The 26,769-nt window shown below is 44.6% G+C and overlaps 2 protein-coding genes across 2 annotated transcripts; one reads left to right on the top strand and one right to left on the bottom strand.

The window, feature by feature from the left end:
* The first annotated feature begins 427 nt into the window (after nucleotides 1-427).
* LOC135549756 (uncharacterized) lies at nucleotides 428-7,450 on the top strand. The gene is made up of 7 exons (XM_064980023.1): nucleotides 428-621; nucleotides 2,396-2,631; nucleotides 2,758-3,450; nucleotides 3,542-3,630; nucleotides 3,783-3,983; nucleotides 4,131-4,200; nucleotides 4,344-7,450. The coding sequence occupies exons 2-7, from the start codon at nucleotides 2,533-2,535 to the stop codon at nucleotides 4,527-4,529; spliced, it is 1,338 nt and encodes a 445-aa protein (XP_064836095.1). The 5' UTR covers nucleotides 428-621; nucleotides 2,396-2,532; the 3' UTR covers nucleotides 4,530-7,450.
* A 179-nt stretch (nucleotides 7,451-7,629) lies between these two features.
* Nucleotides 7,630-26,291, bottom strand: LOC135549754 (large proline-rich protein BAG6-like). The gene is given in 25 exon segments (XM_064980022.1): nucleotides 7,630-8,822; nucleotides 13,908-14,054; nucleotides 14,376-14,483; nucleotides 14,656-14,865; nucleotides 15,093-15,281; nucleotides 15,539-15,663; nucleotides 15,821-15,923; nucleotides 16,003-16,056; nucleotides 16,218-16,387; nucleotides 17,883-18,159; nucleotides 18,697-19,055; nucleotides 19,171-19,291; nucleotides 19,491-19,813; nucleotides 19,957-20,016; nucleotides 20,291-20,549; nucleotides 20,761-20,967; nucleotides 21,237-21,366; nucleotides 21,531-21,592; nucleotides 21,595-21,726; nucleotides 21,832-21,954; nucleotides 24,219-24,290; nucleotides 24,487-24,698; nucleotides 25,216-25,333; nucleotides 25,517-25,604; nucleotides 25,823-26,291. Coding segments are annotated over 24 exon segments (3,741 nt in total). The 5' UTR covers nucleotides 25,598-25,604; nucleotides 25,823-26,291; the 3' UTR covers nucleotides 7,630-8,723.
* Nucleotides 26,292-26,769: the final 478 nt, after the last annotated feature.

Raw genomic sequence — 26,769 nt, 5'->3', positions numbered from 1 at the left:
CGCAGAGACACTTTATGGACAACGAGCCCCATTGTTTAGGGGGTGGACACTAGTATCTTGTCAGTATATCCATAATCTTTGGCACCACCGAGTTTCATTCGCTAGTGAAAGAAAAGCAACATTTCACAGCGCCACCAGTAGGTTTGTCACACAATTGTAGTCTTTTGTGAGTAAAAAAAGCAATTGATAGTGAAATAATAATTTTGTTTTATGGATAGGATAAGTATTACATAATTATATGTTTTCTCAATAAATTGCTTGAAAAGTTTCAGAAAAATGTAGCTAAAGAAGGTAGTCTAGACCAACAAAATGTTTACAGCAGTCTTCGATTTCATACTAGTATAGTCAGACTGAAATATGCATTCTCCACCAATCAGAGCTACGCCGGTGTATGACGTGTGGCGGTTTTTCTTCTAGAAACGTTCCTACGCTTGCGTGAGGCGCGTTGCTGCTGGACAAGGACATTGGGAAATGGAATGACATTTGTGTAACGTTTGGTAGCTTCCAATTTTGTAACATTACGTGGGAAATAAAAAGTAAAGTACCTGACTTGGAGGATTATCATCTAGTCCTTGCTAAACTGACTCATCGCAATTTCTATCCAATCCGCTTCTGACACAGGTAACATGCTAGCTCCTAGCTAACCCAATGTTGTGCTGACATGTGATCTAGCTGCTAGCTTATCAACTAACAAGTTAGCGAGTTGTACGTTGGAGTGCGTTTTACAACTACATTGAGGGATCCCTATATTCGTCAATCAATGATGTATTTCCATACATAACATCAGTTGCTGCATGGTTCACTTGTTTCTGGTTGTGTCTGTACGATTGGTAGCCGAGTGGATTGGTTGGACGATTAACAAAGGTTGAATGTCAGTTCACGTTTGATAAAGTCTAGAACGTGAAATGTTACATCATAGTATTGTATAATATTGTAGCTGCCAGAAATGGGTTGCAATCTATTCTGCCTCTGCAGTCATGAGTAAATACGTTTGTCTTAATGACAAACACGTACTGTTAGGTATGTACGGTTTTTCTATGTAATGTATCAACATCGGGGTTCTAAAGTTATAGAAGAAACATCACGATATTCGCTACTGTAGTTATCGAGTTCAAATGTACCAAATTACTGTGTTATTGGGAAGACGAGACGTCTGAGTATCAATTACGATCTCGTGGTTTGCGGTTTCCACCACTCACTGTCATGAGCAGTGTTGCCAACTCCTCAGTAAGGAAAGTTGGCATTGGCTGTCCTAGAAGTCGCTAAATGATATCACTTCTAATTTGCATAATTGGCCATGTGCATGTAATTGTGATGGACACTGTAGGAGAGAGGAATAGGGTCGTGGGAGAGACAAAAAGTGAGTAAAAAACACCCTAAATATGTTTAGAACTACAAATTAACTTCTGCCATTCTTGGGGGTTTTTTATGTCACAATTCCAACCCTACTTTATCCGGGCTTGGGACCGGCAAAAGTGACCCAGAAGAGAGACTCTGGCGGAGTTACTTAGTTTTTTTTACATTTACATCCCACCCTGAATGTAAGCTAGGGCGGGATCAGCCAGCTGCGGCTTCCCGCATATGCGATTAATTTGCAGTCTGGACGCAAGGGGTGAACATCTCCTGCTCTGACTGCAGCTGGGAGGGACTGCTGCGCGCATCTGCTGCTCGTTGAGAAGAGTAGGAACGATAAGTGCTTTCATGTCAGAGTCTCCAATAACACCAGAAAAAGTCGCTAAATTTGTCGCTAGTCGCTTTTTTGAAAATGTCGCTAGAGGGGTCTGAATACTCCTAAATATAGTGGCAAAGTTGGCAACACTGGCTCTAAAAAGATCTTTCAAGTGGGGTGGGTTAAACTTTAAAGTAAGAGGACCGACACGCTTCAAATCTTTTTGCTCCTAGATGAGCACTTCCAAGGAAGGCTGTGTTGTGTTGATTTATGGTAATTTGGCAAAAAGTTTAAAGGGAAACTTTTAGGAAAATTCAGTCAAATACTGAATTTGAAGTTGAACCACTAACTCCAGGGACATTTAAAAATGTCTTGAATCATTCCCACCTCATTGAAGTTCTCTTCCATATCTAGAATTTTGAGTATTTGGAAACAAAACCAATCTGTGAAATTCCATGGATGCTAGATCTGACCTTTGTCATGGTATAGGCATGCATGTATGTGTTATGCGTACCGTATGTATACCTGTTTGGCATAGCAGTGAATGCCAGTCGTATGAAGGTCACATGGGTCTTGATTTACAGCCTAGCAACCTATGCATGAACTCACAACCATTCCTTGAGGAGCCTACACATTCACACACCAGGCCATATGATCATATGGACATATCATTGAGACAATGGTCAAAAAATAACTGTTCACCCTCAACTGCCCCCCCTTATCTAGGTTTCTTATTTGGGATTGAGAGGGGACCAAGAAGATAAAGAGCTGGTCCTTCCTTTTTGGTGGCTGTGGCATGATGGTCTGGTGACTGTCTGGGGTGTCCCCTGGTGACTGGGGTTACACCCTACCCCCTGTCTTGAATGGCTGCATGTAGAGGGGCCCTCGCCTTGTGGGCGGGGTGTGTGAGGAGCCATGGCAACAGGCAACCAGTCAAGCAACAGTGCTGGAGTCTTGCACAGGTATTGTCTCGACAGATAGGCCTACATTAATTATTTGAATAAACGCAAGGCTGGATCCAAGTCTGGGACCAGGCTATATAAGAGCACCTTATGGAAAATCTTTACTTGTCCTATCTGAATTTGCAGGCGCTGGATGTGCAGTGGAGTGGACAGATTCGTCCTCTCAGCAGCGCGTCATGGGCCCTGGTTCCCCCCAACAGTCTGAGGTACCAGAACATCAAGCAGCCATCCCTGTCACACCCCTTCCACCATGCCAGCCACAGCCAGATGCCCCCGGGCCTGGACGAGGACTGGGAAGAGACTGTTAGCCTGTGTGTGCTGGTGCGAACTGTCCCTGGTGAGTGTGATGACCAGCACACCCTGGTGGAGGTGCCTCTGTTTGGGCAGACTAAACTAAATGAGATCCTTGCTCCGAGAGTCAGTAGGCCCGTGGAGTTCCTCTTCCCCATGACCACTGTGGATGGGAGCCGAGAGGATGACATCAGCGTTGGGAAGATGAACAAGGGAGAATGGCTGCATGATGATGCAGAAAAGAGGGAGAGAGGATCGTTCCGAAGGCTGTTTGAGACGGAAGGATGTCCTGCTCCATTTATGTATGGATCCAGGTTTTACTGCTTCCACTGTCCTGGAATGGAGCCGTTACCTGGTTACGGGGACAAATCGGGCAATATGATTGGACTAGAGAAAGAGTTGTCGCTGTTCCACACCTCTCTGTATAGTAGCTACACAGAGGGAGAGACAGTGGAGGGGGGACACAGCGACAAAGAGAGGGAGGATGAGGAGAAACTGGCATTGATGTATGAAAAGCTGAGGATTGAGGTAAGAGGGGTTTGTTTGTTAAAGAGTGCTGTTTGATGGCATACACTGCTATTTAGTTATTAGTATTGATTATCATTTGTTTGATTTGCAGCTTCCAAGTTTTTTTGTGAAGAGTCATGACTACACCATGTACACAAATGATATCGAGTTCGTCAACTGTATTCTAAATGCCAAGACCAGGTAAATGCTACATTCTGGCTACTCAATAGCAGTTCACTTCCTAAATTGAAATCGAATTGACCCGAACCCTGATATTTATACGTATAACTACACACATTTACACCCCCATAATAGGTCTATATTATAATAGTTATACTGTGTCTATCCTCTAGGGGCAGAGTTCTGTACCAGCTGAGCCTGTCTCTGTGGAGGCTGCTGTGTCTCTGTTACTATGCTGAGGCCCGGTTAGAGGTACTGAAACTGACTAAGCACCCAGAGGACAGGACCATCAAGGCCAGGTGGAGGGTCAGAGGACTACCCTTCCTCTCTCTGCTGCTGAGATTCTACCGCAAGGACAAAACTGACCTCTACAGGTACAGAAACCTGACTGGGATATGTTCATCTTTACACAATGTTCAGATATAAATGTATTGGAATGGATAGGGGTTCTAGTCAGTGTTCCTCTTCATTGTTAATTACTTTTGATCATTTATACTCTAGTAAACACAGTCTTTCAACAGGTCATATGATGCGTTCTCCACCTTCTACCTTGGACATGATGGACTCATACACTGTCACAAAGTGGAAAAAGTGAGTGGCCCTGTTGTGTACTGTCTCCTCTGACTCTGAAATGGACATGCCTACAAATTGCTGAGAAATATTATCAGATTCTCTGCTTTGCCTAAACTGATCACATCAAACTTGCTGAGTATTGTTTTCCCATCTTCCTCTAGATGATGAAGGCCCAGCCACCCATCCTGCCCAGGGTGACCACTCTGTTAGCGGGGGCCCTTGTGGCCCTGGGGGTCCAGGAGCACCGGCCGGCCCTCAACCTCCTGCCCCCCCTGCTCTCCTCCCTCCGACAGAGCCGAGACGGAGAGAAAGGAGGGTCTAGAGGAACGAGCATGTGTGTACCATGAGAGGAGTAACACACACAGAGAGGGAAACATGTGATCAATGTTGTCCAGAAAAACAACTTGTTTATCCCTGATCACCCCTACAATCTCCCCCTATTGTGCACCTGCTCTGGGGGGAATTTTTAAAAATTAAAATAAACCTTTCCAAACCCGTTCTCTCTCTGGACTCCCACAGCAATCGAATTGCCGCTAATATTTTAGTTCATATGCAATCCAGAACTTCAGTTTATCCAATAAGTTGAGTTGGTACCTTGATCAGTACCCTGTTAACGCACAAACTAATGATCGCATGGTACTGAGTGACTGCTTGTGGGATGTTGAACCTCTCTTTTGGGCCTAAACGCTCACCATGCACATAGCCTGCTGCTCATAAAAGTATCTGCTAAATGGCGTATATTATTGGACAACCCTATTTTCACTACATTACATGAAGACACTGTTAAATGCTAAAAAAAAAATAAAGAAATGCAAGCTTAGTATTAAAGTTAAATTGAGTCATTATTGGAATCAGTCATTTTGTGTTTCATGTGTTCTCAGCCTATGGGGCAGTCAAGCGTGCCTGGGAACTGGGCACACATTTGCTACTGGTTTCCGCTTAATACAGTTGTCACTGAATGCATTGTTGATGTAACAGTTTGCACACAGCCCAAGAAACCCTTTACTGAGGCCAGGGGGTCTTAATATGGAGAGATTAGACCCCATTCCATATAGCCAGTTGAAGTTGTCTTATCTATTGCCTGCCATGACTCAATGTGAGCCTTGTTCTAACAGACCCTCTGATCTGTGTGCCAATGGAAAGTCATCGAGATAGCATCCATGTGGCATAAAGCAACCTAATGCATGATGTCGGTCTCTGTCCCTGTACAATCTTATTTTGAAGTGTACATGTCAATCTCATAAGACTCTTATTTTGAAGAGCCTTAAATCTCATGTCCTCATTTCTGTACCTTTTAACTCACAACCCCATTTGTACCTTGGTTGGAAACTGCTAATGTCCTTCCATGTTGGATGGCTAACTGGCTGTCAGGGAGAGGAGACAGCTGCAGACTGGCTGGCTTGCAGTTAATGTTTGACCTGACCTCAGCTCATGTCCCTGACACTGCAACACAGTTGCATGACATACACTACATGACAAAGTATGTGGACACCTGCTCAATGACCCTCTAATTCCAAAATCATGGGCATTAATATGGAATTGGTCCCACCTTTGCTGCTATAACAGTCTCCACTCTTCTGGAAAGGCTTTCCACTAGATGTTGGAACATCGCTGTGGGGACTTGCTTCCATACATCTACGAGCATTATTGAGGATGGGCGATTAGGCCTGGCTTGCAGGCAGCGTTCCAATTCATCCCAAAGGTGTAGGATGGGGGGGTCAAGGCTCTGTGCAGTCAAGTTCTTCCACACTGATCTCAACAAACCATTTCTGTATGGACCTTAGTTTGTGCATGGGAGCATTGTCATGATTAAACAGGAAAGAGCCTTCCCCAATTGGAAGCACATATTTGTCTAGAATGTCATTATATGCTGTAGCGTTAAGCTTTCCCTTCACTGGAACAAAGGGAAAACAGTCCCAGACCATTATTCATTCTCCACCAAACTTTAGAGGGCACTATGAATTGTGGGTAGGTAGCGTCCTGGCATTCTCCAAACCCAGATTAGTTTGTCAGACTGCCAGATGGTGAAGCGTGAGTCATCACTTCAGAAAATGTGTTTCCACTGCTCCAGAGTCCAATGGCGGTTAGCTTTAAACCACTCCAGCTGACACTTGGCATTGCGCTCAGCGATCTTTGGCTTGTCTCCGGCTGCTCAGCCATGGAAACCCAATTCATGAAGCTTCTGACGAACAGTTATTGTGCTGAAGTTGCTTGCAGAGGCAGTTTGGAACTTGGTAGTAAGTGTTGCAACCAAGGACCGATTATTTTAATATGCTTCTGCACTTGGCGGTCCAATTCTGTGTGCTTGTGTGGCCTACCACTGCGTGGCTGAGCCGTTGTTGCTCCTAGACATTTCCACTTCACAATAACAGCACTTACAGTGGACTGGGAAGCTCTAGCAGTTCAGAAATTTGCTGAACTGACTTGTTGGAAAGGTGGCATCATATGACAGTGCCACATTGAAAGTCACAGCTCTTTACTAAGGCCATTCTTCTGCCAATATTTGTCTATGGAGATTGCATGGCTGTGTGCTCGAATTTATACACCTGTCAGGTTTGTCATTTGGCTGAAATAGCCAAATCCACTAATTTGAAGGGGTGTCCACATACCTTTGTATATATAGTGTATATAGCACTCTGGAGTCATGTTTCTGAAAATGTGCATTTGCCTGTTCGGGACTGAGACTTCTCTGTTATTTTCTGAACGGTAAACAATACTCTTGATTGGAATGACAGTTGACTTTTAATTTAATGGTTATTATAAGTTGCAAAAAAATGAGTACCGTATGTGTAGAATATTGAGTACCTGTCATCAGAATGCGACACAAGCTTCCTCTGCATCATTGATAAAATATGTTTCACTCAACATGATGTGTGTGTTTGAGACTACAATGCTTTCTTAAACTAGGTGACAAAGCATGCCATGTGTTAAATCTAGCATGACCGTTAATACTCAATAACACTTTACTTTGAAGGGGCATACGTAAGGCATTCATAACACCTCATGAATGACGTTGAATAAATAAGTTATGAAGGTTGTTATGAATGATACTGGAACACTTGTAAAGTTGTTACGATCTCTTTCATTAAGGTTTTATCCCCTTCAAGTAAAGTGTTACCTAACTCCTTAGTATCAGTCAAATTCAATCAGTACAAAAATCCTAATGGAAAAAATGACAATGAATCATTCTCTTCTAGTGCCATGTGTTTGTTGTTGTTGCAATAACCCGGCTATGTGTGAATAAAACTATCTAGTGATTATAAATGTGTATCTGCTATTCTTGACTGAGTCATATCATCCTACCCAACATTAGCACCTTAACACCTCAAAAGGACCGCACCAGACACTTATGACAACTTCAATCATATTTACATTTCTGCAAGAGCCGAGGGCTCAGTCAGTCAATTGTTGAAAAAAATATATTAAAAAATCCCTTATTTCACAAAGTTAGCTTTTCGACATCGACAATTTATTTTAAAGCAATGTTCACAGGTTACATAGCATTCAACTTTTTACAACAGTCAGGTTCTAGAAATGATAGCCGTGGTCGCCTAGAAAGAAATACAATGGCATAAAACGAGACTTATCTTTATCATGGTCTTGATTATGGCAGTTATTATTACAACTTAACATAATTATGGCTAAAACACCATTGAGCCTCGTATTCACAGTCACTTTAAAATAGCTAAACTCAAAATGTCACTGATGACATGACAATCACCCCTAACACCTAAACCTCTACCATCCTCTATCCTGAAAGTAAATACGTAAAGATGTAGCACGATTACACCAGACAATGTTGCGCTCACCACTGTTTCACTTGTTCACACGGTTCAGTCTGGTTTAAACCAGGCCAGTCAACATGTAGAATCTGTGCTTCTTTCATCTCTAGTCAGGATACCAAACTAAACGCCCCCCCCAAAAAAAGCCTTCGGAAGGTTTTCGTTACTTAACAAGGAATGGCTGTTGCATTATCACTAGAATATTATTACATCACGTTCTTAATACAATGTACAATTTGTGCTAATTTACAAGTTACAGCAAAACCTTAAGGACAACCAGACATACAGATGACCACAACCGGTTGGAAACAAGTTTGTTGGAATGAGAAAGCGATGCTTTAGGGGAGATACCACAGAGAGACTGACATTTTCCATTGATAGATGACAGACCGGTTGTAAAGCTCTTCTCGGTTTTAAATACGTGTCATTTCAATGAGAAAGCAGGATTTAAGCAAGTCAAGACTCTTGTGTTTTCTTTTCTCTTTGTTCTTCACTGGACATGACAGACCCACAGGGAATGTTGCAGAATCGAATCTGGGGTGTGTTAACAGAATGTTGAAGATAGAAATTTCACGAATAGAGCAGACATGTTTTGGGATGTGATGTTGAGATGCATGATGCTGGATACATCATGGTTGTGAGTGATTGGCTAGATAGGGTTATTGACAGGTGTGGCGACCAATCAGATTTTGAGTCATCCAGGGAGAAAACTGTGATTGACTAGATGGAATGGTTGACAGGCCTGAGGACCAATAATATTTAGGAGTCGTCTAGAGAAAATGCCCGGTGTGTGTTGGGGAAACGCTGGGAGCTGAATTCTGGGTCATCTCTCACTCTCTCCTTGATGTCACTCCTCACCTGAGAAACATAGGAATCAAGGTTAGGGTTGGTCAGTCTCACGTTGCCACGCTTTAAAGTCTCGTTCACCCTGCTGTTTCAGAGTGAAAGTGAGCCAAACATTTTTTAGGTTTAGGCCCGGTTCATATACTTTTGAAATGCTTCTGTGGTTCCGCCCATTCTTTGAGGTTATTACTAATGTACAGTGTATTCGGGAAGTATTCAGACCCCTTGACTTTTCCATATTTTGTTACTTTACAGCTTTACTCTAAAATTGATTAAATAAAACGTTTTCATCAATCTACACACAATATCCCATAATGACAAAGCAAAAACAGGTTTTTATACATTTTTACATATGTATTAACACTTTAAAACAGAAATACCTTATTTACGTAAGTATTCAGACCCTTTGTTATGAGACTCGAGATTGAGCTCAGGTGCATCCTGTTTTCATTGATCATCCTTGAGATGTTTCTACAACTTGATTGGAGTCCACCTATGGTAAATTAAATTAATTGGACATGATTTGGAAAGGCACACACCTGTCTATATAAGGTCCCACAGTTGACAGTGCAGTTCAGAGCAAATACAGATATAGCCCTTGGTTCACTCCAGACCTGACTGCCCTCGACCAGCACAAAAACATCCTGTGGCGGACTGCAATAGCATCGAATAGTCACCGCGATATGCAACTGTTCATGGAAGTTAGGAACCAATACACGGAGTCAGTCAGGAAAGCCAAGGCCAGCTTCTTCAGGCAGAAATTTGCATCCTGTAGCTCTAACTCCAAAAAGTTCTGGGACACTGTAAAGTCCATGGAGAACAAGAGCACCTCCTCCCAGCTGCCCACTGCACTGAGGCTAACACGGTCACAACCGATAAATCCATGATTATCGAAAACTTCAACAAGCATTTCTCAACGACCGGTCATGCCTTCCTCCTGGCTACTCCAACCTCGGCCAACAGCTTCGCCCCCCTCACCATATTCTTATCGGCAGACTCAGTAGCCTTGGTTTTTCTAATGACTGCCTTGCCTGGTTCACCAACTACTTTGCAGACAGAGTTCAGTGTGTCAAATCGGAGGGCATGTTGTCCGGTCCTCTGGCAATTCTTGGGCCAACTCTTTTCTCTGTATATATCAATGATGTTGCTCTTGCTGCGGGCGATTCCCTGATCCACCTCTACTCAGACGACACCATTCTGTATACTTCCGGCCCTTCCTTGGACACTGTGCTATCTAACCTCCAAACGAGCTTCAACGCCATACAACACTCCTTCCGTGGCCTCCAACTGCTCTTAAAAGCTAGTATGTAAACCAAATGCATGCTTTTCAACCGTTCGCTGCCTGCACCCGCACGCCCGACTAGCATCACCACGCTGGATGGTTCCGACCTAGAATATGTGGACATCTATAAGTACTTAGGTGTCTGGCTAGACTGTAAACTCTCCTTCCAGACTCATATCAAACATCTCCAATCTAAAATCAAATCTAGAGTCGGCTTTCTATTCCGCAACAAAGCCTCCTTCACTCACGCCGCCAAACTTACCCTAGTAAAACTGACCATCCTACCGATCCTCGACTTCGGCGATGTCATCTACAAAATAGCCTCCAATACTCTCCTCAGCAAACTGGATGCAGTTTATCACAGTGCCATCCGTTTTGTTACTAAAGCACCTTATACCACCCACCACTGCGACCTGTATGCTCTAGTTGGCTGGCCCTCGCTACATATTCGTCGCCAGACCCACTGGCTCCAGGTCATCTACAAGTCCATGCTAGGTAAAGCTCCACCTTATCTCAGTTCACTGGTCACGATGGCAACACCCACCCGTAGCACGCGCTCCAGCAGGTGTATCTCACTGATCATCCCTAAAGCCAACACCTCATTTGGCCGCCTTTCGTTCCAGTTCTCTACTGCCTGTGACTGGAACGAATTGCAAAAATCGCTGAAGTTGGAGACTTTTTATCTCCCTCACCAACTTCAAACATCTGCTATCTGAGCAGCTAACTGATCGCTGCAGCTGTACATAGTCTATCGGTAAATAGCCCACCCAATTTACCTACCTCATCCACATACTGTTTATATTTATTTACTTTTCTGCTCTTTTGCACACCAGTATCTCTACCTGTACATGACCATCTGATCATTGTAATTATTTGCCTACCTCCTCATGCCTTTTGCACAAAATGTATATAGACTCTCTCTTTTTTTCTACTGTGTTATTGACTTGTTAATTGTTTACTCCATGTGTAACTCTGTGTTGTCTGTTCACACTGCTATGCTTTATCTTGGCCAGGTCGCAGTTGTAAATGAGAACTTGTTCTCAACTAGCCTACCTGGTTAAATAAAGGTGAAATAAAATAAAATAAAAATACCAAGCTACGAGGTCAAAGGAATTGTCTGTAGAACTCCGAGACAGGACTGTGTCGAGGCACAAATCTGGGGAAGGGTACCAGAAAATGTCTGCAGCATTGAAGAGCTGACAGAGCTCCAGAGTTCCTCTGTGGAGATGGAACTTGCCAGAAGGACAACCATCTCTGCAGCACTCCACCAATCAGGCCTTTATGGTAGAGTGGCCAGACGGAATCCACTCCTCAGTAAAAGGCACATGACAGCCCACTTGGAGTTTGCCAAAAGGTACCTAAAGGACTCTCAGACCATGAGAAACAGAGTTTTCTGGTCTGATGAAACCAAGATTGAACTCTTTGGTATGAATGCCAAGCCTCATGTCTGGATGAAATCTGGCACCATCCCTACTAGTGGTCGACCGATTATGATTTTTTTAACGCCGATACCGATTATTGGAGGACCAAAAAAACGCCGATACCGATTAATTGGCCAATTTTTTTGATGACAATTACAACAATACTGAATGAACACTTATTTTAACTTAATAATAACAATAATTAAAAAATCTATTTAGCCTCAAATAAATAATGAAACATGTTCAATTTGGTTTAAATAATGCAAAAACAAAGTGTTGGAGAAGAAAGTAAAAGTGCAATATGTGCCATGTAAGAAAGCTAACGTTTAAGTTCCTTGCTCAGAACATGACAGAACATATGAAAGCTGGTGGTTCCTTTTAACATGAGTCTTCAATATTCCCAGGTAAAAAGTTTTAGGTTGTAGTTATTATAGGAATTATAGGACAATTTCTCTCTATACGGTTTGTATTTTATATACAGTTGACTATTGGATGTTCTTATAGTATTGCCAGTGTAACAGTATAGCTTCCGTCCCTCTCCTCGCTCCTACCTGGGCTCGAACCAGGAAAACATTGACAACAGCCACCCTCGAAGCAGCGTTATTCATGCAGAGCAAGGGGAAGAACCACTCCAAGTCTCAGAGCGAGTGACGTTTGAAACGCTATTAGCGCACACCCCGCTAACTAGCTAGCCATTTCACATCGGTTACACCAGCCTAATCTCGGGAGTTGATAGACTTGAAGCCATAAACAGCTCAATGCTTGAAGCATTGCGAAGAGCTGCTGGCAAAACGCACGAAAGTGCTGTTTGAATGAATGTTTACGAGCCTGCTGGTGCCTACCATCGCTCAGTCATACTGCTCTTATTAAATCATAGACTTAATTATAATATAATAACACACAGAAATACGAACCGTAGGTCATTAATATGGTAAAATCCGGAAACTATCATTTCGAAAATAAAATGTTTATTCTTTCAATGAAATACGGAACCGTTCTGTATTTTATCTAACAGGTGGCATCCCTAAGTCTAGATATTGCTGTTACATTGTACAACCTTCAATGTAATGTCATAATTACGTACAATTCTGGCAAATTAGTTTGCAATGAGCCAGGTGGCCCAAACGGTTGCATATACCCTGACTCTGCATGCAATGAACGCAAGACAAGTGACACAATTTCAACTGGTTAATATTGCCTGCTAACCTGGATTTATTTTAGCTAAATATGCAGGTTTAAAAATATATACTTCTGTGTATTGATTTTAAGAAAGACATTGATGTTTATGGTTAGCTACACGTTGGAGCAACGACAGTCCTTTTTCGCGAATGTGCACCGCATCGATTATATGCAACGCAGGACACGCTAGATAGAACTAGTAATATCATCAACCATGTAACTAGTGATGATGATTGATTGATTGTTTTTTATAAGATCATTTTAATGCTAGCTCGCAACTTACCTTGGCTTCTTACTGCATTCGCGTAACAGGCAGGCTCCTCGTGAGGCAGGTGGTTAGAGCGGCGGACTAGTTAACCGTAAGGTTGCAAGATTGAATCCCTGAGCTGACAAGGTAAAAATCTGTCGCTCTGCCCCTGAACAAGGCAGTTAACCTACCGTTCCTAGGCCGTCAATGAAAGTAAGAATGTGTTCTTAATTGACTTGCCTAGTTAAATAAAGGCGTAAAAAAAATACAGATTTCCGATTGTTATGAAAACTTGAAATCGGCCCTAATTTATCGGCCATTCCAATTAATCGGTCGACCTCTAATCCCTACGGTGAAGCTTGATGGCAGCAGCATGTTTTTTAGAAGCAGTGACTGGGAGACTCGTCAGGATCGAGGCAAAGATGAACAGAGAAAAGTACAGAGATCCTTGATGAAAACCTGCTCCAGAGCGCTCAGGACAACAGATTGGAGCAAAGGTTCAACTTCCAACAGGACAACGACCCTAAGCACACAGCCAAGACGACGCTGAAGTGGCTTTGGGACAAGTATCTGAATGTCCTTGAGTTGCCCAGCCAGAGCCCGGACTTGAACCCGATCAAACATCTCTGGAGAGACATGAAAATAGCTGTGCAGCGACGCTCTCCATCCAACCATACAGAGCTCGAGAAGATCTGTAGAGAAGAATGGGAGAAACTCCCCAAATACAGGTGTGCCAAGCTTGTAGCTTCATACCCAAGAATACTCAAGGCTGTAATCACTGTCAAAGGTGCTTCAACAAAGTACTGAGTAAAGGGTCTGAATACTTCAGATTTTGCTTTGCCATTATGGGGTATTGTGTGTAGATTAATGAAGAAAAAAAAACAAATTTAATATGTGGAAAAAGTCAAGGGGCCTGAATACATTCCGAATGCACTGTACATGTGATTGGATGTACATGTGATTGGATTTACCTGTTCTTGGTAGGCCTCCTGAAGCTCTGGCTCCTCTAGCTCTCCCTGGAGACTATCTGGGGTAGTGACAGGTCTGACTCCTGCCGCACGGGCCGCACGGTTCACTGCCTCAGACAGGGACAGGTGAGGGCCTTCACCCTGGTGGGTCTGCGAAAGGGGGATAACAACAGCTCAACACTAACCAGAGCTGTGTTCAGTAGGCACGAAAAAGGAGAATAATATGTTTTGAAATTGGGAGGTATTACACAAAATTGTCCAATGATAAACGCTAATTCCCCTCTTCTGTATCAAAATGTTTGTCTCTCAATTCCTATAGAAACACTGTTAGAATAACCAGGTATACAGACTACAGACTTTCTGTTGAGAATATTCCTTGGCCCGGTATTACTTAATGGGCATAGCGTCCTCATGACAAATAATTATAATTTACAATGGCACATTAGGTTTCTAAGCAGATGGACAGCTCACCTTCCTCCTCTTGGCAGGCATCCCGTGGAGGTATGCATCAGACAGAGGGGGCTGAGCCTTCATCTTCCTCTGAGACAGCATGTCGTGTCTGATGATAGGAACCCACTCCTGATGAACCCAAACACACAGCTCAGTGGTTAAACAGGTGGGCCTGTAACCAAATAGTCACAAGATCAAATCCCATGTCTGACTGGGGAATTCTAGGTATCCTAGAAGCCATTGTGTCCTTGAGCAAGGCACTTAACCCCTAAACAATAAAGCATAGGTCCTATGTCCTTACAGGGGGCACTGCAGCTGCCCAGGGCTCCACGTCTCCTCCAGACTCCTCCCTTCCTCCTGCTGCCATGGCAACAGCTCCTCTGGTCTCCCCTGATGATGCTGATGAGGGGGCGGTCACCCCGGGATATGCTCCGACCTCCTGTCTGTTCCCTGATGAAGCCATGGCCTCCTCTGCAGTGGTGGCCGGGGCCGGGGACAGACCTTCATCCATCTAGATAGGTAGAGAGAGGAGAGTAGGTTAACTAAGGTTAGCTGTACTGTCTGAAGACAAAGATAACCATGTCCTCAAAGCTGTCTGGACTTTGTGTTCCTTGCTGATTTCCTGGTATTACCAGATGTTTTTCTAGGCGAGCCCAAGCATGCAGTGTCCTTATAACCCTCAGATAACAACACCTGGAAAGACTGACCACAAACACATACACACGCACAATAACTCACCTCCACACTCTGTGTGTCTGTCTGCTGTCCAGCCTGTGCCCCAGGCTCTGCTCTCCGTGTGTGGATTACATAGTGCTGGATGTGGTCCTCAGTGACTGGGTTGTGCTCCAGGATGACGTGGAGTCTCATGGTCATCATACTGGTCAGCCAGTTGACCAGGCTGGGGTTGACCTCTGCTGACATCCTCCTCTGTGGACATAGAGAGGAGAGAGAAAACATGTATAGATCTTTACATCATACACACCAAGCAGATATACCAGGACTCAACCCACAACCTACCAGATACAATGGGATTCAACTGATTCATTCATTGACTAGTTTAGCAACTAGCTTGTACTGAAATGGGAAAATGTTGTTGACCGGCTATGGGTTCTGAGGACCGGGTTGGGAAACACTCAAGTCTATCAAATATTAGAGTGGATAGAGTAGTGGAGAAGTGTACTAACGATGCGGTGGTTGATGACTTGGGTGAGTGCTCTCTGTTCCCCTCGGAGACAGTATAGGTTGAGAGCCAGACACTCAAACAGACCCTGGGTGCAGAGCAGCAGCAGGCGGTGACCAAACGTTTGGTCTGCAGAGGAAGAGACACACAACACCAGCAACAGATTTAGAGTCATGCTGCTGTTAGGTACTAGAATAGGGTTGACAGTAGTCCGGTAAACCAGTTTGGTAACAATGTGTAGGACCCAGTATAGAAAATCTTTACACAAGGGGTTTGAGTGTTTCACCTGTGCAGCGTAGGATGTGTGTGGCCACGCGGGTGAACTGCTGTCTAAGGAAAGTGATGTTGGTTTGAATGATGTCCACGCCCTCTCTCACGGTCACTGTGGCCTGAGAGAGAGACAGGGTACTGTATTATTACAATATTCTAAACATAGTGACAATTTAAGTCAGAGAGTGGTAGACTTACAAAGCTCTCTGCTATGTACTCCTCCAGATCATTGATGAGGTCCACAGATGCTGCCTGAAAAGACAAAACAGTGCTTTCGGTTTCTAATCTTTTGAGGTGAGATGCCACAAACATTGGCCTTAATAAAGTTCACTGCAAATGGAGAGGATACTGTGCCAATTTCATGTCATGATTCTCATTAAAACAGCAGCTGGCAGTAGAGCAGAGATACTCACGTTGATATTGGCGTCAGTAGGCTCTCGACCCTGCAGGTAGTGCTGGTTGAAGAATTCAGTGAGCTGGGGCTGGATCCGGCTGATTGGCTGGGCGTTACCATGGAGTAACAACACCATGTCCACCATGGAGAAACTGTGACACACCAGGGACAACAGGTCCCCAAAGAACCCTGCAGAGAGATGAGGTCAAAGAATATGTTCAGCAAAAACGAAGACACTTCGGTCTTCTTTCACTTTTCCAAGAACGCTATCACAGGTGTAGATTTATACAAAATATATATTTTTTTACATTTACAGTCAGACGTTTACATACACCTTAGCCAAACACACTTAAACTCAGTTTTTCACAATTCCTGACATTTAATCCTAGTAAAAAATCCCTGTTTTAGGTCAGTTAGGATCACCACTTTATTTTAAGAATGTGAAATGTCAGAATAATAGTAGAGAATGATTTATTTCAGCTTTTATTTCTTTCATCACATTCCCAGTGAGTAAGACGTTTACATACACTCAATTAGTATTTGGTAGCATTGCTTTTAAATGGTTTAACATGGGTCAAACATTTCAGGTAGCCTTCCACAAGCTGCCCACAATAAGTTAGGTGAATTTTGGCCCATTCCTCCTGACAGAGCAGGGGGAACTGAGTCAGGTTTGTAGGCCTCCTTGTTCACACATGCTTTTTCAATTCTGCCCACAAATCTTCTATAGGATTGAGGTCAGGGCTTTGTGATGGCACTCCAATACCTTGACTTTGTTGTCCTTAAGCCATTTTGCCACAACTTTGGAAGTATACTTGGGGTCATTGTCCATTTGGAAGACCCATTTGCGACCAAGCTTTAATTTCATGACTGATGTCTTGAGATGTTGCTTCAATATATCTACAAATTTTCCTTCCTCATGATGCCATTTATTTTGTGAAGTGCACCAGTCCATCCTGCAGCAAAGCACCCCCACAACATGATGCTGCCACCCCCACAACATGATGCTGCCACCCCCATGCTTCACGGTTGGGATGGGCTTCTTTGGCTAGCAAGCCTCCCCCTTTTTCCTCCAAACATAACGACAGTCATTATGGTTAAACAGTTCTATTTTTGTTTCATCAGACCAGAGGACATTTCTCCAAAAAGTACGATATTTGTCCCCATGTGCAGTTGCAAACCGTAGTCTGGCTTAGTTATGATGGTTTTGGAGCAGTGGCTTCTTCCTTGCTGAGCGGCCTTTCAGGTTATGTCGATATAGGACTCGTTTTACTGTGGATATAGATACCTTTGCACCTGTTTCCTCCAGCATCTTCACAAGGTCCTTTGCTGTTGTTCTGGGATTGATTTGCACTTTTTGCACCAAAGTATGTTCATCTCTAGGAGACAGACAGAACGAGTGGTTGAAAAACGAGTTTTAATGACTCGAACCTAAGTGTATGTAAACTCCGGACCTCAACTGTATATTCTAGTCATTTGGCAGGCGATTTTAACCAGAAACACTTACCTATTTAAGTTGAATGCTCATATTGTAAGGCAACCACATTTCCCCATTATTACATGTAAATCCATCTAAATAGGCACTATCTTTTTGGTGCTAGTAAGAAAAGACACGTGTGTATGAGTGCAAGAAAGACAAGTACAACAGTTAAGTGTTAGGAGGTTTTTACTTTCATCAGTGACTCACCGACAGCATCTCCAGATCCAGGTGTGAAGAGGTTGGTGGTCTGAGACAGTCTCTGGATGAACTGAGCGATGCTCTCCCCGTTCCCCTGCGGAGCCCCAAGAGACCCCATCATGGTGGAGAGGACCCCCTGGACAATACCTGTAAATAACTCCGGGCTCAGGGATGGGTCCCCTCCACCCCCAGGGGCCGCCTGGTGAGGGGGGTTAGGGATGACTTGGCCAGGCTCCTGGCCGGGTAGGGGGACGGGTGAGGGTCGGGAGAAGATGGGTTGGTTAGCCTAGAAATGGGAGAGGAACTATTGGGTAACTACTGGGTGACACTTTGTTGCACAGTCATCTAGTTGTCTAGAGTTTACTTCTACTAATTGCGACTACTTCAACTTCGACTAATGACCACAACTTCGACTAACGACGACAGCTTTGACTAATTACAACAACTTTTACTAATTACAACAACTTCCGACTAATTCAGACTTCTATAAATTTCGATGACTGACAAATTCTACAAATTCAGACAACTTCGACAACTTGAAACGACTTCCGGCAACTTCCAACTAATTCAGACTTCTATAAATTTTGACGACTTCGGCCTAATTGCGGCGGCTTCGACTTCGGCCTAATTGCGGCGGCTTCGGCCTAATTGCTGAGGCTTTGACTTCTAATTAGGACTCATTTAATTACGACTACTACTAATTAGGACTACTTCAATTTCTATTACAGCGTGATAACAGAGTAATTACATAATTATAAGAGTTACTTTTCAGTCACATTGATTATAAGAGTTACCAATACGGTTCAATAATTTTCTCTCTCACCTGGATGAAGTCTGACATTCCCTGGAAGAACCCTGGGACTCCTGGTACAGTCACAGTGATGTGTGGGTTAGCTCCAGAAACAGGGGCTCCTGGCCCACTCGCTCCACCCAGTAGGGAGCCCAGGAGTTGGGCTAGGTTGGCCTCGGCGACCCCTTCCGGTGGCTGGCCCATGGAAGTGGTGTTGGTGGTGTGGGTGGTGGTCTGGCCAGATGTGTTCGCCCCACAGGAGGGGTGGGGAGGGACGGGATTGGAGGAGGAGAAGGAGGAAGAGGCAGAAGAGGATGAAGAGGAGGAGGTGGAGAAAGAGAAGGAGTGGGAGGCTGAGGAGGAGCTGGTGGATGTCTGATCACCTGGAGGAACTGGGAAAAAGAAGACTTCTGATTCATTGTCCATTTTCTTTGAACACTACAAAATAAAACCCATCATTCACCCATTATAATAATCAATAAATCAACCAATCAATCAATCACTCACCTTGCTGTCCAGGCATCTGTCCAAACATCTGTTGTCCAGGCATCTGTTGTCCAGGCATCAGTAGCTGTCCAACCAGACCACTGATCATCTGAGTTAGGGGAGAGGAAGCCAGAGGTGTGCCCTGGAAGAAGAGAAGAAATGGACGAAGAGATCAGTTGATTAGTTGAATCAGGTGCATTAGAGCAGGGCCGGAACAAAAGTCTGCAAAACCAGTAGCTCTCCAGGAGGATTGGCCACCCCTGTCAAAGTACAACAGCACAAGGACATAAGAGACCAAAGTCATTCCTCACAGACTTCTCCATCTCTGCCCCTCTCCTCACCTGAAGGTTCTGTTGCCCGCCAGCAGGGGGCACTGAAGCCCTGAGGTTGATGGTGGTGCCCCTGGTGCCCACAGGCTGGGGGATGTGGGGGGAGAAGGAGGGGTGCGTGATCACCACCCTGGCTCCAGGGGGCAGAGGCCCGTGAGGGTGAGGGGGGGCAGAGGTGTCAGAGCTGGGGGTGGTCCCGGGGATGCCTACTCCTGGTTGCCCGGGGTGACCCGTGGCAGCAGCGGTTGCCATGGCAGCAGCCTGCTGAGAGATCTGGTGGACGATGGCCTGCATGAACTCTGGAGGAAGGCCTGCGATTTGGACTGGAGTAGCACCTTCAGATTGAGAGAGTACAGAGATAAATAGTTGATATAACGGTCAGCAACATCCCAGGGACTAGTGGTTCAGAAACTGTGGTATAGGGTCTGGTGTATATACCATAATGAACATAGTCGATGTAGGAGTCAAAAGCACTCACCAGGCTGTCCAGTACCCATAGGGATCGGTTGTCCTTGGACCTGAGGGCCGCTGCCAGATTCTAAGTGAGAGACCAACCAGGGAGAAGACATTACCTTACAACTCTGAATATGTATACTGGGTATGCAAGCTTTTGCTACATGACAGCTCTCCTCGGACACACCTATAAGTTTCCTATAGGAAATCAACAATGACTATGGTCTCTCTCGGTTTGGAATGATTATCTAATGTACTGATTATTTGGTACGCATGAAAGACACAGTTAGGGCATGACAACTCCAAGATGAGCCAAGAGCAAGAGAGAGAGAAAATAACAAACGTGTCCCCTCCCTCACCATCCAGGTTCATCTGCATCATTACCACAGGCTCCATGGTCTGGTGGGTGATTCTGATGACATGCGGAGCCCCCTGGCCCTGAATTGGCTGCTGATTGGCTGGGTTGGGCTGTGGAAGCGGAGCCTGGCCCTCTGACTGGCCAGGAGCCTGGGAGGGTTGGGCCCAGCCCTCGGCTGCATGCCTCCCATTGGACGTCATGGTGACTGTGGATCCCAAATTTCCGAGGTTCCCCAGGTTTCCTAAGTTTCCAAGGTTTATCTGAAGACACAAGTCAAGTTAGTAACGTCCCAAGAAAATGGTGTGCATATACAAAGTTAAATTTGAAAAGACCTACAGCGAAATGCTGGTAAAAGTATGAATGGCTGGTGATTTGAATTTGAATCCACCAACCAGTGAGGTTTAGTTTTAGAACCTGGTGCTAAAATTACTGAGAGTATATGTGGAAGACTCTCTCCACACAGTGACCTACTGGTATGGGGGTGTGGTGTGGCATACCACCCTGCAGCAGGACAGGGGAGCCATAGTGGGACATGGGCCGAACCACGTGGAGGTGACGGGGGGGAGGAGTGGCCAGGTTACAACGTAGGTCACTAAGGGCAACCAGGGTGTTGCCAAGGAGACGTAGAGACTCCCCGACCAGGTTGAGAACGTACTGGTCCTCTTCTCTTTCCTGGGTCTGTGAAGACAGATGAACAAAGTGGTGACTGATTCACATGTGGTTTATTCAAGTCTGTTTGGGGTTCCATTTCACTCATGCAAGCAGCACTGTGACTGACCTATTCAAGAAGACTAACTCAACTCTTTCTTCTCATGGACACCATTGAAGTTAAAGGACGAATATGTAACAGGAGTTTAAGTTTGAAGTAAAAACAGTGTGATAATGTGTTGCATGGGTTGAATAGGTAGTTGCTGTGCAACTGAATATAATGGAGTTGTAGTGTTTACGTTGTTGTTGTAGTCTGCTGAAGTGGCAGCCCCAAGGATGGAGTGAGTTCTCTCTATGAAGGGACGAAGCCTCTCCTCCACCCTCCTCACCTCTGACAACACCTCCACTAGCGCTGCTGGGCTGGGGTGGCTGGGGAGGGAGTGGAGGAAGCAGAGAGAGAGAGAGAGAGAGAGAGAAAGAAAGAGAGAGAGAGAGAGAGAGGGAGAGAGAGGTATGTGTTCAGTAGGCATGAAACAGGAGAATGCGTTTTGATTCTATTTGAAACACTATGCTGTGCCCTCCCGAGCACTTACTTGGGCCCGGGGTGGGGTGGTCCCTCTGTCTGGCCAGAGGAGGTGGGAGGGGAGGTGGTGGAGCAGGGGGGGAGGTGTCCATAGGCTGGGATGCTCCTGCAGTGGCAGCTGTCGCGGAAGAGGATGAGGAGGAGGAAGAGGAGGTGGACTGAGATGTCTCCGGCTCGGCTTGAGATGGAACACCACTGGGCTGACCCTGCAAACACAAACATGTTGTCTAAAAGGTAAATTAGGCACTAAAAATAGATTTCTGTATAATATAGAATAATAACATAGCATAGTATGCGAGTTGTTACTGTACCTCCAGTCTGTGGATCAGAGACTGGGTATCCCTTAGCAAGTTCTCAGCCAATTGCAGCCTCATCCTGGGCTCACTCTGCACTGATTGGTCAACGTTGATATGCACATCCACTGAACCATTGCTCTACAAACAAGACAGATCATAAACATACCCTAATAGTAATGTAATAGACAGATATCTATGTGTACACATATTCCTTGATTTTGAAAGATAATCACATTCTTTTGTCCATTTAAATAACATCAAATTGATCAGAAGTACAGTGTAGGCATTGTTAATGTTGTAAATGACTATTGTAGCTGGAAACGGCTGATTTTTATTGGAATATCTACATAGCAGTACAGAGGCCCATTATCAGCAACCATCACTCCTGTGTTCCAATGGCACATTGTGTTAGCTAAATCAAGTTTATCATTTTAAAAGGCTAATTGAGCATTAGAAAACCCTTTTGCAAGTATGTTAACACAGCGGAACACTGTTGTTCTGATTAAAGAAGCAACAAAACTGGCCTTCTTTAGACTAGTTGAGTATCTGAAGCATCAGCATTTGTGGGTTCGATCACAGGCTCAAAATTTGATCTGATTAGTCCAAATTTTAGGTTTTTGGTTCCAAACGCTGTCTTTGTAAGAAACAGAGTAGATGAACGGATGATCTCCACGTGTGGTTCCCACTGTGAACCATGGAGGAGGAGGTGTGATGGTTTTGGGGTGCTTTGTCAGTGATTTATTTAGCATTCAAGGCACACTTAACCAGCATGGCTACCATAGCATTCCGCAGTGATACACCATCCCATCTGGTTTACACTTCGTGGGACAATCATTTGTTTTTCAACAGGACAATGACCCTACAAACCTCCAGGCTGTGTAAGGGCTATTTGACCAAGAAGGAGAGTGATGGAGTGTTGCATCAGATGACCTGGTCTTTTTTTTGCAAATGTATTACAAATGAAAAATGAAACATAACATTTACATACGTTTTCAGACCATTTACTCTGTACTTAGTTGAAGCACCTTTGGCAGCTCTTACAGCCTCGAGTCTTCTTGGATATGACACTACAAGCTTGGCACACCTGTATTTGGGGATATTCTCTCATGCCGCTCTGCAGATCATCTCAAGCTCTGTCAGGTTGGATGGGAAGTGTCACTGCACAGCTATTTTCAGGTCTCTCCAGAGATTTTCGATCGGGTTCAAGTCCGGGCTCTGGCTGGGACACTCAAGGACATTCAGAGACTTGTCCCGAAGACACTCCTGTGTTGTCTTGGCTGTGTGCTTAGGGTCGTTGTCCTGTTGGAAGGTGAACCTTCGCCCCAGTCTGAGGTCCTGAGCGCTCTGGAGCATGTTTTCATCAAGGATCTCTCTGTACATTTCTCTGTTCATCTTTCCCTCGATCCTGACTAGTCTCCCAGTCCCTGCCGCTGAAAATCATCCCCTCATGATGCTGCCACCACTATGCTTCACCGTAGGGATGGTGCCAGGTTTCCTCCAGACATGATGCTTGCCATTTAGGTCAAAGAGTTCCATCTTGGTTTCATCAGGCCAAAGAATCTTGTTTCTCATGGTCTGAGAGTCCTTTAGGTGCCCTTTGGCAAACTCCAAGCGGGCTGTCAAGTGCCTTTTACTGAGGAGTGGCTTCCATCTAGCCAATCTACCACAAAGGCCTAATTGGTGGAGTGCTGCAGAGATGGTTGTCCTTCTGGAAGGTTCTCCCATCTCCACAGAGGAACTCTGGAGCTCTGTCAGAGTGACCATCGGGTTCTTGGTCACCTCCCTGACCAAGGCCCTTACCACCCGATTGCTCAGTTTGGCCGGGCGGCCAGCTCTAGGAAGGGTCTTTGTGGTTCCAAACTTCTTCCAGAGTGATGGAGGCCACTGTGTTCTTGGGGACCTTCAATGCTGCGGACATTTTTTGGTACTCTTCCCCTGATCTGTGCCTTGAATCCTGTCTCGGAGCTCTACGGACAATTCCTTCGATCTCAAGGCTTGGTTTATGCTCTGACATGTACTGTCAACTGTGGGACCTTATATAGACAGGTGTGTGCCTTTCCAAATCATGTCCAATCAATTGTATTTACCAGAGGTGGACCGCAATCAAGATGTAGAAACATCTCAAGGATGATCAATGAAAACAGGATGAACCAGAGTTCAATTTCGAGTCTCTGAATACTTACGTAAATAAGGTATCTGTTTTATGGTTAATAAATTTGCAAACGTTTCTAAAAACCTATTTTTGCTTCATCGTTATGGGGTATTATGCGTAGATTGCTGATGATTTTTATTAATATAATCCATTTTAGAATAAGGCTGTAATGTAACAAAATGTGGAAAGACTCAAGGGGTCTAAATACTTTCCGAAGGCAATGTATATGACAGTAATAAGGAAGACTTACTCGAGTGCTGGTGCTGACTCTGGTATTCCTTCCTGCTTCTCCCACTCCTGCCATCATTTGCTGCACTTGCATCTTCCAAGGAAACCACAGTTATTACACTTGTATTACTTCATTGTTAATGCACTCGATGTTCAACAAATCCTACAGACACATTTGGTACCGATTAAACCTGTTTTATTCAATACATTTTTTAGGTGCTCAATATTTTTTCTGAATAAAGACTATGAAACAGCTGCACAGTGCACACCAACACACAACCTTGACTCACCTGTATCTGCTGAGGGTCCATGATGTTGACGGGCAGGTTAAAGGTTCCCAGCATGACGTAGCTGTTCCCGTTGCGGTCCTGGGGGCCTCCCTGGGAGGAGGTGGTGGCACCTCCCTCTGTTCCCCCTGAGGACACCCCTCCTCCCCCACCGCCAGACTGGGAGGTCTGAGGAGGAGCACGCTCCACCAGGTGGATCACCTTACCAGCCACATCTGAGAGGAGGCCATAGGAGGAGAGAATGAGAGTGGAGGAGAGAGAATGAGAGAGGAGGAAAGAGAAGGAGAGAGGACAGAGAATAAGAGCAGAGGATGACAGGACAGTAAAGCAGAGTGGAGGACAGAGAAGCAGAGTGGAGGACAGAGAAGCAGAGTGGAGGACAGAGAAGCAGAGTGGAGGACAGTGAAGCAGAGTGGACAGTGAAGCAGAGTGGAGGACAGTGAAGCAGAGTGGAGGACAGTGAAGCAGAGTGGAGGACAGAGAAGCAGAGTGGAGGACAAAAGCAGAGTGGAGGACAGTGAAGGAGAGAGGAGAGCAGAGAAAAGGAAAGGAGAAAAGACGGGGAGAGAAGAGAAGTCCGGGGGTTACTGGAGCAAGGTGCTCTCATGTACATTCTCAATAACACAAGATGTCCAGCAATGTTAACTGTTTTACAACAGATCAGAGACTATGTATGTAGTATATTACTTACTGTGTCCTTTGAATAGAATAGTTGCTGGCTTTTTTACTCACTGTATTCGTTCAGTGTCCTCTCATCCTGCAGCACTCTGCCCTGGTAGATTAGTCTCTGCTTGTCCACTGGGATCTCCACTGATGCAGCTATGTGTTCTTTGAACTCCTTCACTGTCAACTGAGGGAGAGGTTGGAGGCTCAGTGCATTGCTAGTACAGAGCTGAATAAATATATTTCCCACTCATAAGTGTACAATATATAGGCCACATAGGAGTAGCCTGGAATCTAAACTGATATGTTCAGTTGGATTTCAGATTAAGACAAAAGCAGACAACAAAAACAACAGGAAGTCACAGCCTACCTCCCTACGGACAGTGTAGCTCCTGCTCTGGGAGTCCAGGGTCTTCACAGTGACCTCTATGGTGCTTGCTGACTCCTCCATGGTTTCTCTGCTAGAGCACAGAGAAATAGTCAACAAATGTGTTTTCTCCCAGAAAATGTTCACCCATGAAACAAATGGGTTGTATTCATTACGGAAAACTTTCAAGAAGCATTTCGCTACACCCGCAATAACATCTGCTAAATATGTGTATATGACCGATACAATTTGATTTGAACCCCCCCGCTACAAAGTCGATTGGTACCCAGATCGTTAATAGTACTGTACCTGTTTTGGGTAATTTCACTTGAATCAGGGTTGTTGTTAGCTTGCTAGCCAGCTAATCCAAACGAAATTATCAGGAAGCCAGCTAACCTCCCAGAGGAACTTCTTTGTCTTCGTTCAATGTCAAAGCAAGGCAATTCCGTTACTTTCTCTGCATCCAACGGAATACACTGTCGGTGAAATTGCAATGGTATTACATGAGCAATTGGATACTTTGTCTATTCTTCAAATATTTAAAGTTCATATTCCGTTCAATAGTTGCTAAAAAAAAGTGCGACACCACCTATTCGGGCAAGGACCCATATGACGCACAAAATGCAAGCGTCCATTTTAAATGCCTGTTTGTTTTAGTGTGAATCTGAGTGTGAGAGTAATAACTGGGTACAGTTAAACAAAATTGACCAATTATCAGTTTACTGATGCAGTTTAACAGTGTGTCTAATGTACTTGTGTACTCTACTTCCTCCTAATGTTCTTTCTATCTCTCCAAGACCCTTACTTCCTTCCTCTGTCCCTTGGGAATTAGATTTGGAGCACAGTGTTCCCTCTATTCATCCCTCACCTCTTTCTCATCTCAGCTTGAGCTTAATCCTGCCTATTTTTAGCTGAAGCCAGGATGGTTGGTGTGTGTTAATGGGCACAGTGTTAACTTTACCTTCATGACACAATGTTCAGCTTGTGCAAAGAGGGTGTGAGAGGAGAGGGAACACAAGAGGCCATATGCACTCGAGTGGAAATAACTGGACAGTTGAGAAATTCCAGACATTGCTTTCACCTTTTCTGTGTTCTGAAATTAGTCCAGATGTAGGGTGGTTGGCGGGGAGTGAAAGTCACCATTAACTACGGAGATGGATATATATATTATATGTAATTTTTCCAATCATCCTTGCCGAAGGCATAGAATAGTCACCATCTAATAAACTTCCACAGCTCCCACTAGTGGCAATAAA

This window comes from Oncorhynchus masou, chromosome 12, assembly GCF_036934945.1.
Source record: "Oncorhynchus masou masou isolate Uvic2021 chromosome 12, UVic_Omas_1.1, whole genome shotgun sequence".
Classification (NCBI taxonomy): Eukaryota; Metazoa; Chordata; class Actinopteri; order Salmoniformes; family Salmonidae; genus Oncorhynchus; species Oncorhynchus masou.
This window is presented reverse-complemented; position numbering and strand designations above follow the sequence as displayed.

Excerpts from the sequence above, each read along its gene's own strand:
- LOC135549756 (XM_064980023.1), top strand. The coding sequence starts at position 2,533 with ATGGCTGCATGTAGAGGGGCCCTCGCCTTGTGGGCGGGGTGTGTGAGG. Across the intron at positions 3,631-3,782 it reads ATTCTAAATGCCAAGACCAG|GGGCAGAGTTCTGTACCAGC; the intron begins GTAAATGCTACA and ends TCTATCCTCTAG. Across the intron at positions 4,201-4,343 it reads ACTGTCACAAAGTGGAAAAA|ATGATGAAGGCCCAGCCACC; the intron begins GTGAGTGGCCCT and ends ATCTTCCTCTAG.